Source organism: Triticum aestivum, chromosome 7B, assembly GCF_018294505.1.
Source record: "Triticum aestivum cultivar Chinese Spring chromosome 7B, IWGSC CS RefSeq v2.1, whole genome shotgun sequence".
Taxonomy (NCBI): domain Eukaryota; kingdom Viridiplantae; phylum Streptophyta; class Magnoliopsida; order Poales; family Poaceae; genus Triticum; species Triticum aestivum.
In genome coordinates, this window is record NC_057813.1 from 241984991 (window position 1) to 241996603 (window position 11613).

The window sequence follows — 11613 nt, forward strand, 5'->3', positions numbered from 1 at the left end:
TTTCCGGTTAATACAATTCTAGCATGAATAATAAACATTTATCATGATATGAGGAAATAAATAATAACTTTATTATTGCCTCTAGGGCATATTTCCTTCACGGACGACGAGGAGGCGCTCGCGGCGCTACTGGAGGAGGAAGCCAAAGCCGACGCCCAGGACGAAGATCATCTCATGGTCCTCACCGCCCTGGCCAGCCTGCTCGCGAGCAATGTAAGCCTCATCGAGGTGGCTCGGCGCCGGGCCAGATGAAGGCAAAGAACCGTCATCGACTGGAAGGCTATTGCTTGCCCTACTCGGACTACTTCTCCGACGCTCCACTGCATGGCGACAAAGTATTTCGGCGCCGTTATCGGATGAGCCGAAAGCTCTTCCTCAGGATTGTGAATTCCATTAGGTAGTTCGACAACTACTTCAAGTGCAAGAAGGATTGCACCGGCACACTTAGATTCATCTCACACCAGAAGTGCACGACAACTATGAGGATGCTTGCATACGGAGCTCCCGGTGATTCACTAGACAACTATGAGCGCATGGCCGAGTGCACGACCATTGAGTGTTTCTACAAGTTCGGATCCTAGCACATAATGCATCAAGAGGATTTCCTGGGATGCCTGGAAGCATCGACTGCATGTATTGGAAATGGAAGAACTGTCCATTTACTTGGCATGGGATGTACAAAGGTGCCAAAGGCGGTTGTAGTGTGGTACTTGAGGCAGTTACCACACACGACCTCTGGATTTGGCACTCCTTCTTTGGTATACCAGGAACTCACAATGACATCAACGTACTGCAGTGTTCCCCTGTCTTTGCCAGCTTGTTGAATGTCATTCTCCTCCGGTGAACTTCGATGTCAATGGGCGGCACTACAACAAGGGATACTACCTAGCAGATGGCATCTATCCAAGATGGTCCATATTTGTGAAGACTATCTCAAACCCTGTGCCAGGAGGCGGGAGCTCCCACTTTGCGAAGGTTCAGGAGGCTTGCAGGAAGGATGTCGAGCGGGCATTTGGTGTGCTCCAATCTCGATTTACTGTTGTCCGGTACCCTGCCCAGACCTGGTCGAAAGATCAAATGTGGGAGATCATGACTTGCTGTGTCATCTTGCACAACATGATCATTGAGAGCGAGCAGGAAGAACCAGTGTTTGACACTGAACCATATTACAGGCAGGGTCCTCTTGCCCGAGTTGATCACCAGCTACCGGCAATCTGGACTGCCTTTCTCAATATGCGTCAGGAGATCCGAGACCGACAGGTGCATCAACAACTGCAGCAGGATCTGGTGGAGCACCTATGAAGGCCCAAGGGCAATGCCTAGCTCGGCGTGTGATGAAATATGAGTTTTTATTTGTTGAACTATATAATTTATATTGAACTATTTGATTTTTATTGATTTTCTGTGATGAACTATGTGATAAAAATAGCTTATGTTCAATTTGTGCCGAAGCACGCCGAATACGAGTCGAAATTGGTCAATTTGCGTCTATAGTGGGCCAATTTGCATCAAAAATGGGTTGAAAAGTGGATCAATTTACGTCAGGCGGCATGGATGCGGCGGCTGGGAAACAGATCGCCCCAAGCCGATATTTCAACCGGCGCGCCACCAGGGCGGCGCTTTTTCTAGCCCCTGGGGTGCCGAACGAGTGGAGATGCTCTTAGCTAATTTAGCTAGCTCATGAGCAACCTAATTACAATCTCTACTACAATGCTCAAACATAACATGATTAAAATCTAACTTCATGAAGAAACATTCATCGATAATGGCACTTGCTACTGAATTCGAGCCACTTTCATTAAGATCATTGACAACCCCTTCATTATCCGAGGCCACTTCAATCTTGCTGCAACCCACCATACGTACAGTTCAGTTTGAATCTAACTGCTATTGCTCCAGCGGTGAAAGCATCATAACAAGGACTCAATCTTTCGTTTGCAGCGGCAATAAACTTTAATCTTACAAGAGTTACGATCGAAACGCATACTACTCCGATACCGACACGAAGACAGAGTGACCGTACTAGTTGGAATACTCTCCGGCCCCGGCCCTTCGGAAAACCCGAAAAGACTCATTAAAAAACCCACCACCACCACGGTGCCGCTGCCGACTCGCCCACGCAACTCCATCGGTCTCGCCTCGCACATCTTCCTCACCGCCTCCTGCCCCGCCCCGCCCACCTCGCCGGAACCCTACCTCCTACCCCTTCGCGCCCCTGCCCGATCCGCCGATCATCGGACTTGGCAAGCGCAATGGACTCCGACTCCGAGATGCCCGTCGCTAGCGACGAGGAGATGGTGGACGACGAGGACTACTACTACTACAGCGACGAGGGTGAGGGCGACGACGGGGACGCCAGCGGCGGCGGCGGCGCCTCCGGCGACGAGGATGTATCGGCTGGAGACTACGAGGGCCGGGAGGCCGAGGGGAGCGACGAGGCCGTCTCCACGCGCGAGCAGGTGAGCCGGTGAATCAATCCATATGGCCGGACACAGATCGGGCCCTTGCTTCCCTGGTGCTTTCGCCTTTTTGGGGATTGTTAGGGTTTGAGACCAAACGGGCTAAAAAAACACTATAGAGTAATAATGTCACATCCACTCGGAAAGGTGAACAGTTCTTGGTTAGTTCTTGGCTGCTTTAGCGGTGAGCGGTGGCCTGTTGCCTGATGCTGAATGGAGCGGTTCTCTTGGGAGACCGGTTGCTAAAACTGAAGGGGTTAAGATGCCCTTGCGGGGTGTGACGAATAATGAGATTTGGCATTTGAATGTGGGGAATTTTTCAAGGAGCATTGATGTTCATTGCCAAACTGTTAGCGTTTGTTAGAGCTGGCTTGACCTGCTTGTACCTGTCGCTTTTAGTTATAATCCTTGTTGTAGTTATTCAATGAGTCAAGTATTTTCCTTAATAAGGAGTAAGATAGCGAGTCAAGTTCTTGTCTACAATTCAGTGGGTCAAGGCAAGAAGTCTTGGGCTGTAACAAAGCCACTAAGCTGGATAATGCTTGATTTACTTGTGATACTGTTCTGTTGCAAATTGATGATTAAACACAAATTATGCACGGGATAATGCTTGATTTACTTGTGATATAATTGGTGAGTATCATATCAGTTAATGGATCAGATTTGTCACTAGTAAGCAGTGAGATGGGTTGCAGGCTTGCAGCTCTGTTTATTTCTGTAGTTTGCTCGTTCCGTCTATGTAATGGACGATTAGCTTGATCAGGGATGCACTGCTTCTACGGGCTCTGCCTAGTGTTCAGCAGGCAAGAGTTATGCTTGGACGCATCCAATAGCTGTACCAATTCATGATATATGTTAACCTTTAGATGCTTGATAATAGGTTGCCGATTCGATAACTTTCTGTCCTGAGCTGGAGAACCAGTTGGATACTGTGTTTTTTCTGGAAAATCAAGTTGTTCTTTCTTTACATGATTTACAAACTGGCATTGCATTCCCCTGTTGCATTACTCTTCCATGTCATATTGCTTCATTCTATATGCTTGAGTTCTCTAAAAGAGTTTTTGTTCCTGCTATCTACAGAGATACATTGTTTTAACCGAAAAGGATATATCTGAACGCCAAGAGGAAGATATAAGCGAGGTATCTGCATTACTGTTGATTCCAAGGGAAGAAGCATCTGTCCTTCTTCACCACTATAAATGGTCAGTTTGTTATCTCAGTCCGGTAACTTCTAGTAATATTTGGATTGTGCTCTGCGATACACAGGCTACTCATGTCACATCTAAACATAATATTCTATGGTTATAATCTCTTTCTAACTTTCTACCACATCTAAAGATGCTCTACGAGCATACCACCTCATTGGTATTTCAAAAATTTGCAGTGTAGTTTTGGATAGAGCCCGCAACTGTTCCTGCAAAAATACCCTCCTGAGAATAATCCTATAATTGTGCCTTTTTATCCGTACATCTTGTATCTAAAGTTCTAAACACCAGACATTGATTTTTTTAAAATTTTTTTGTGCCTTACGTTCTTTGAATTTACTAATTTCACCTTGATTGTGAAATTTTACGTAAGGCAATGCGCACACTTTTCTTGCTTGGTGGTTGGAAATTGAAGAGTTGGATCTTTTGGTACTATTTGGAAGTAATGTTGTTTATTTGTATTTGTTCTCTGTTGATACGTTCTAGTTCTTTATTCAGGGACATCAGCAAGGTGAATGATGAATGGTTTTCTGATGAAGACAAAGTCCGTGGTATTGTTGGCTTACTTGTGAATGGAACTGATTTTCATAACTCGAGGAAGGTATGTACTATTTGTTAAAATATTGGCACTTCTGTTTCCTATGTCAGATCAGGGTCATTTTGCCCCATTGGTTCTGGGTCTATGTATACCATTTTCTAACCTCTGACAGTTGTTTTGGTTGCAGCTAACTTGTGGAATATGTTTTGAAGGGTACTCTTCAGATATGATGAGTTCTGCGGGCTGCGCTCATTTTTATTGCCATGAATGTTGGGAAGGTCTCTCTCTCTCTCTTTGTGTGCTTGAACGTCTGGTCACATTACTGTCTATTTCTCTGCTTCTGACTTTCTGAGTACCAGTTCTTTCATGCAGTTGTAGGTAAGCATGCATAGCACACTTACTACAAAATTATTTAATTTCGCCTTGTTGGCTTTCCCAAATTTATTTTGTTTCGGTGGCTGTGATTTGAGTCATTGAGCACCGCTTAAGAAGAATGACAAGCGTGACCAAAAATCAGTTTGGTTTCATGCCTGGGAGGTCGACCATGGAAGCCATTTTCTTGGTACGACAACTTATGGAGAGATATAGGGAGCAAAAGAAGGACTTGCATATGGTGTTCATTGACTTGGAGAAGGCCTATGATAAGATACCGCGGAATGTCATGTGGTGGGCCTTGGAGAAACACAAAGTCCCAGCAAAGTACATTACCCTCATCAAGGACATGTACAATAATGTTGTGACAAGTGTTCGAACAAGTGATGTCGACACCGATGACTTCCCGATTAAGATAGGACTGCATCAGGGGTCAGCTTTGAGCCCTTATCTTTTTGCATTGGTGATGGATGAGGTCACAAGGGGTATACAAGGAGATATCCCATGGTGTATGCTCTTTGCGGATGATGTGGTGCTAGTTGACGATAGTCGGACGGGGGTAAATAGGAAGTTAGAGTTATGGAGACAAACCTTGGAATCGAAAGGGTTTAGGCTTAGTAGAACTAAAACCGAGTACATGATGTGCGGTTTCAGTACTACTAGGTGTGAGGAGGAGGAGGTTAGCCTTGATGGCCAGGTGGTACCTCGGAAGGACACCTTTCGGTATTTGGGGTCAATGTTGCAGGAGGATGGGGGTATTGATGAAGATGTGAACCATCGAATCAAAGCCGGATGGATGAAGTGGCGCCAAGCTTCTGGCATTCTCTGTGACAAGAGAGTGCCACAAAAGCTAAAAGGCAAGTTCTACAGGACGGCGGTTCGACCTGCAATGTTGTATGGCGCGGAGTGTTGGCCGACTAAAAGGCGACATGTTCAACAGTTAGGTGTGGTGGAGATGCGTATGTTGAGATGGATGTGTGGCCACACGAGGAAGGATCGAGTCTGGAATGATGATATACGAGATAGAGTTGGGGTAGCACCAATTGAGGAGAAGCTTGTCCAACATCGTTTGAGATGGTTTGGGCATATTCAGCGCAGGCCTCCAGAAGCTCCACTGCATAGCGGACGGCTAAAGCGTGCGGAGAATGTCAAGAGAGGGCGGGGTCGACCGAATTTGACATGGGAGGAGTCCGTTAAGAGAGACCTGAAGGATTGGAGTATCGACAGAGAGCTAGCTATGGACAGGGGTGCGTGGAAGCTTGCTATCCATGTGCCAGAGCCATGAGTTGGTTGCGAGATCTTATGGGTTTCACCTCTAGCCTACCCCAACTTGTTTGGGACTAAAGGCTTTGTTGTTGTTGTTGTTGTTGTTTGGCTGTGATTTGAGTAATGTTTGACATGTGTCTGTGCTTAAGACATGATGATATTATGAGTAGGACATAAAAGGTTTAGTTTTGATTTTCTTTAAAGAACCTGAAGGTTCGAAGTATTCTACTTTGCATCCTTTCGTTTTCGATAGATATGCATTAGGCGCAGTTGGGTGATATATCCTGCTGTGAAGGTTAAGATTTAAAGGTTTCAACAGCACACAAGATCTTTCACGTGCATGCAATGTTAATGTCAGTTAATATTTGGTCCTATGATGCTACTATTCAACTCTCCTGTTTCACACTTATCTCTCCGTTTCAGTCTTTATTATGGAACTTCTGATAATTAAGTCAAAATTTGTAGGTTATATCAGCGCTGCTGTAAGTCAGGGTCCGGGATGTTTGTCATTGCGATGCCCTGATCCATCGTGCAGTGCTATTGTTCTTCAAGGCATGATAAATAAGTTAGGCAAACACGAAGATAAAGAGAAGTACGCACGATTTGCCTTGCGTGCATATGTGGAAAGTCGCAAGAAGGTAAGTTGTTCACACGATTATCTGGGGGGCTTTCTTGTTTATACTCTATACCTGCAGATACATTAGCAATTCTGATATTATGTACTTTTTATGTTACACCTTCATGTAATCTTAATTATTTCGTGCAGACGAAATGGTGTCCAGCTCCTGACTGTACATGTGCAGTGGAATTTGTTAGTGATGTAAACTATGATGTCTCATGTAACTGCACATTCCGATTTTGCTGGAATGTGAGTGCTACTGCTTCCATTTTACTATCAACCTGTTGCTTCTGTTTTTCCTAGCGATTGGATGCTTCTGTTTTAATCTTTTATTGGTTCTAGTGATAATACATGCTCTGGATTCACTAATGCTCGTTCTATGTTTGCAGTGCACAGAAGAAGCTCACAGACCAGTGAACTGTGAGACTGTTTCTAAGTGGATTCTGAAGAACAGCGCTGAATCTGAAAATATGAACTGGTTGGTTACTTGCTCAGTATAGTAATATTTGATGCGTTCTTATCCTTCACCTCAGATACTATGTTTGCGCTGCTAGTGGTCAGTTCAGATAAATAGATTATTATGTAAGCAGTTTCCTGATTTTGTGTGGACTGTAGGGCAGGTTGGTTGATACATGATCTGTTCGCATTTTCCATTTTCTTACCTATAATAATTTTAAAAACCAAACGGGGCCTCAGTGGTTTCTGATTGCCTACTTTGTTTTTTTTTTTGTTAATGGACACTTGGAAGTGGTTCATTCGTTCATTTATTCAATTGACGTGTTCTGCCATTTATTTGAAAAATCTGAACTGAACAATAGAGGCACAAGTGAAGATACTGCTATATGTTAGTAATAGCAGGAGCATATACCATTAAATTGGTGTATCAACATGATGAATGGGAGTTAGCCCATAAATGCGCTAATGAGTATTTATGTTGCTTTAAATCATATCAGCTGGCTTAACATGTCATGGGTGCTCATTTTCAGGATACTGGCTAATTCTAAGCCCTGTCCAAAATGCCAACGACCGATAGAGAAGAACCAGGGATGCATGCATATGACTTGCACACCTCCTTGCAAATTTGAGTTTTGCTGGTATATTTCACTGCCCATTCTTGATGAAAGGCGTTAAGATTTACAGTTATCATGTTTTCATGCTTGTCATTTGATTTTTTTTAAACATTTTAGGTTATGTCTGGGTTCATGGGTAGAACATGGTGAGAGGACTGGTGGCTTTTATGCTTGCAATCGCTATGAATCGGCAAAGAAAGAAGGAGTTGTACGTTTTTTCGACTATGCATCTGTACCCTATATTTATGGCCCTGTGTGGTTCGCTGTATTGTTTGCTGCTCTTCTTTAACCTAATTAGTTATGTTGCAGTATGATGAGGCTGAAGCAAGGAGGGAAAGGGCTAAACACTCACTCGAGAGATATATGCACTACTATGAACGCTGGGCATCTAATCAGACAGTATGTTCAAGATACTTAAGTTTGGTGTCTATGAGTTTCTCTGTTTCTATGATTACCACACATGCAGCTTGCATTATTCTCCTGCTCATGAGTTACCTTTATGTTTTTTTACCCTTCTCACCTACCTGGACAAGTATTGCATTATCCACAAATGCGGCTTGCATTATTCTCATGGTCATGCGTTACCTTTATGTTTTCTAACCTCCTCACCTACCTGGACTACTATTGTGTTATCCATGCATTTTAGAATGTGCTATTCAGCTACATTACAAAGCCGCAACTACAGCTGTCAGTGCAGTAACCTAACCAAAGAAGACAAAAGATGAGATACTAGATGGGAGACAGACTCTGGCATCACCATACATGATAATTTCTCTGTACAGAAAAAATTAGGCATATTATTCTACAAATGCAGTCAAGGTTCTAAGATTTTAGCTACCAATATGTCCAAAAGTTTCTGGAACACTTAGTCTCACAAATTACAGTTTTTAGGAATATCACAATTGAAAATCATAGTCACATAATCATGCTTTACGGTCTGAAAAGTCAAACACCTTATATTTTTTTGGTGGAGGGAGTATTAGCAAAGTTGTAACTCTTGCAACCTTGTTTCATCAGACATCCTAAACAAATTAGGCTGGTAAAAAGTCATCTTATGAAAGAACCGTCAAATACAGACAACTGCCCTAACTCTTGAAAAACAACCAACACCCTTCAGCTGTTAGCATCTTCTTAGGACCATCTCTTTGGCTTCGTTGAGGCTTGTCCTTTTCGTGAGCTTCTTCTGATGAGCAAGTATTGTGTCCATGATTATACTTGGTTGGAGCACTAACCCAAGTCCTAATAAAACCAAATATTTTTTTACTTGCATTGTCGTGTGTATTACCTGACCAGTTGGCAAACATTTTTTTAATCTGTTGGGCATGTCTATGATGAATGGTTCGATGAAGTCTTTTTTCAACTATATTAAGTTTCTGTGGTGCTGATGTGCTGATGTGTCTATTGACAGTCGAGGCAGAAGGCAATAGCAGATCTGCAAAAGGCGGAAAAGGAACAAGTAAGGATCTACATTATGTTATTGGCACTGCCTTTAGTGCTCCAGATCTGAGTTTTTCTGTTTGTTCTTTCCTGATTTGCTCTTTTATGTAACACTAATTTTGTTTCTCTTGTGTGCTAAAGCTTGCAAAGTTAACTGATATTTATGGAATACCGGAGACACAACTGAAGTTCATTATTGAAGCTTGGTCACAGGTTCGATGTCATAGTTTTATGTTATGGTCAAACAGACTTTTGACACTTCGTACTCAGCAAATCTTCTTATATCTGATGATGCATCACTACACTACATTACAGATTATAGAATGCAGGCGAGTGCTTCAATGGACGTATGCGTATGGCTATTATCTCGAGGACAAGGTCAAGAGTGGATTTTTTGAGTATCTGCAAGGTTGCTATTTCTGTGCATTTACAGAGGTCGTCCATAATTCAGAAGGTTTTTCACATGCTTGCAAAAATCTTAGAACTTCTGTAATCCTAAATGTTCACAGGTGAAGCTGAGTCTGGTTTGGAACGTCTCCATCAGTGTGCTGAGAAAGACCTGCTAGCGTTTTTGCCATTCTCAAAACATGATACTACTGAAGATCATCCTTCACCAGCTGAATTTGGTGAATTCCGTGTGAAGCTTGCTGGTCTGACAAGGTATTACAGACTTGCAGTCTTCATATCGTTGTGTTATCTAGTTAATATATGTTGGTTCTTCTCCTTGAGTTTTCTCTTCTGCTCATTGGAGCTTATTCTCTCTTTGAAAGTTGAACTGAACTTGATCAAGGGCCAGTTCTTTTGCTGGCTTCTAGAATAAGCTGGAATTAGCTACCCCCTACCCAGCTTATTGTAGAAGCCCAACCAATATTTTTTTTAGATTAGCATGCACTTCTCTTGGTGCTGAACAGATGGTAAAAGTGAGAGATTGTCTAGCATCGTTGTTTAGGGTTGGGAGAGTAGGTGCAGATAAAGAGAAGCTAGCACCCACGCTAAGCTAAATAAAGTACTTTTGATTAACTTTTGTGTAGTTCAAACGATAAATAATTTAAAATTCTTAGCACTACAGGTGGTGCTAACAGATGTTGTAAAAGAAGTTTATAGGGTTGAATGGTGGGAGAAGGCTGATGTGTCAACCTAATTTTTGGGTGCCAAGGATGCTGATGCTCTTTGAAATTGTTGATTCTATTAGATAACATTCTGAGGGCCCAAATTCATCAAAATAGTGGTACATGAAAGGCGATGGATGGATGAATTAATTAGGCTTCTTTGATTCACTGGTCATGCTAATTCTGATTAACTAGTGTTGTCTGTGCAACGCATTATGTAATGACATTTTGTCTGAGCAACATGTTTCCATGCTCATAGATGGCCATTGTGATGTGCTTATATGCTAATGTTGCGCTGCAGTATAACTCGGAATTACTTTGAGAACCTTGTTCGAGCATTGGAAGATGGGTTGGAGGATGTCCAGTGTGCCGGAGAGGCTGCAACCTCAAGCAAGGCCACCAACTCGAAGAAAGCAGGAGCTAAAGGCAAAGCGGCGAAGAAGCAGCCGTCCAGATCATCTTCGGACCATTCTGATGATACTTGGCCATGCGAGCGCTGCACATTTCTGAATCCCTCTTCAGCGGATGCGTGTACTGCCTGTGATAAGCAGCGGTACTAGTAGATTAATAAACGGCTCAAAAGGCAGTGACACAAGAAGCTCAAAGCGCATGAAAACATGTGTGTGCTTATGCTTTAGAAGGTGAAGCAGAGCTCTCAACGGATGCAACGGTGTACATAAGAAAGGTCCAAGGCCCGCCCTATGTTTTATGTAGATCCCAACGGATATCATTGGTTACAAGGTCAATGTGCTTTTGCCTGTGTGTTGTAAATATTGGTTACGCATAGGTGTAGTGTGGTGGGTTTCTTATGCGGTCCATCCACCTTGCTCCCTTCGTTTCTCCTAACCTAAAACATATTAGGTTAAGACTTACCAAGAATTGTTTTATTAATATATGATTTCTTTTTGTGTGGAATGTGTGATCCATGTGATCTGAAATTGTTGTTTCCAAAACATTTCTCTGTTCCTAAATATAAGTGTTTTCCGATATTCAAATAGACTACTACTCCCGTAAAGAAATATAAGAGCGTTGCAACTGAAGAAAAATAATTAGATTATACAGATATGCCCGTGCGTTTGCAACTGAAGAAAAATAATTAGATTATACAGATATGGTAGAGACAATATAAGTTTGAAACATATGCCAGTATTAGGAAAGGACTTTTGAAAGATTTAAGCTGTGTCAATTTTTTGGGCAGAAAAACGGAAACCCTTTTCGCCACCCATGATGTACTAAATAAAATCATAAAATGACATCCATAGATCCTAAAAAAAACCTCTATGTTTATTTTGTTTGTTATTTACAACACATGATGCACGGGTTTATTTTGTTTGTTATTTACGGATCTGTTTGAATGGATCCGTTTGAATTTTGTGAACATCTTAATTTTTTTTCTAAACTCCCAAATATGTTTTGAATACACAATAAAATCATGAATATTTTTTATCTGTGAACATTTTTGCAAAATCATGAATTCTTTTATAATGTGTGAAGAGTTCTTTTTTAAATACCAGACACTTTATGATTTTTAAAATATT

The 11613-nt window shown here is 42.2% G+C and overlaps 1 protein-coding gene across 1 annotated transcript; it reads left to right on the plus strand.

Annotated features, from left to right (window-relative positions):
• Positions 1 to 2081: 2081 nt before the first annotated feature.
• LOC123156284 (probable E3 ubiquitin-protein ligase ARI8) lies at positions 2082 to 10990 on the plus strand. The gene is made up of 15 exons (XM_044574426.1): positions 2082 to 2459; positions 3540 to 3661; positions 4163 to 4265; positions 4390 to 4480; positions 6306 to 6478; positions 6607 to 6708; positions 6849 to 6937; positions 7446 to 7553; positions 7647 to 7737; positions 7839 to 7928; positions 8938 to 8985; positions 9108 to 9179; positions 9282 to 9375; positions 9476 to 9626; positions 10377 to 10990. The coding sequence occupies exons 1-15, from the start codon at positions 2253 to 2255 to the stop codon at positions 10633 to 10635; spliced, it is 1800 nt and encodes a 599-aa protein (XP_044430361.1). The 5' UTR covers positions 2082 to 2252; the 3' UTR covers positions 10636 to 10990.
• The last annotated feature ends 623 nt before the right edge of the window (positions 10991 to 11613 follow it).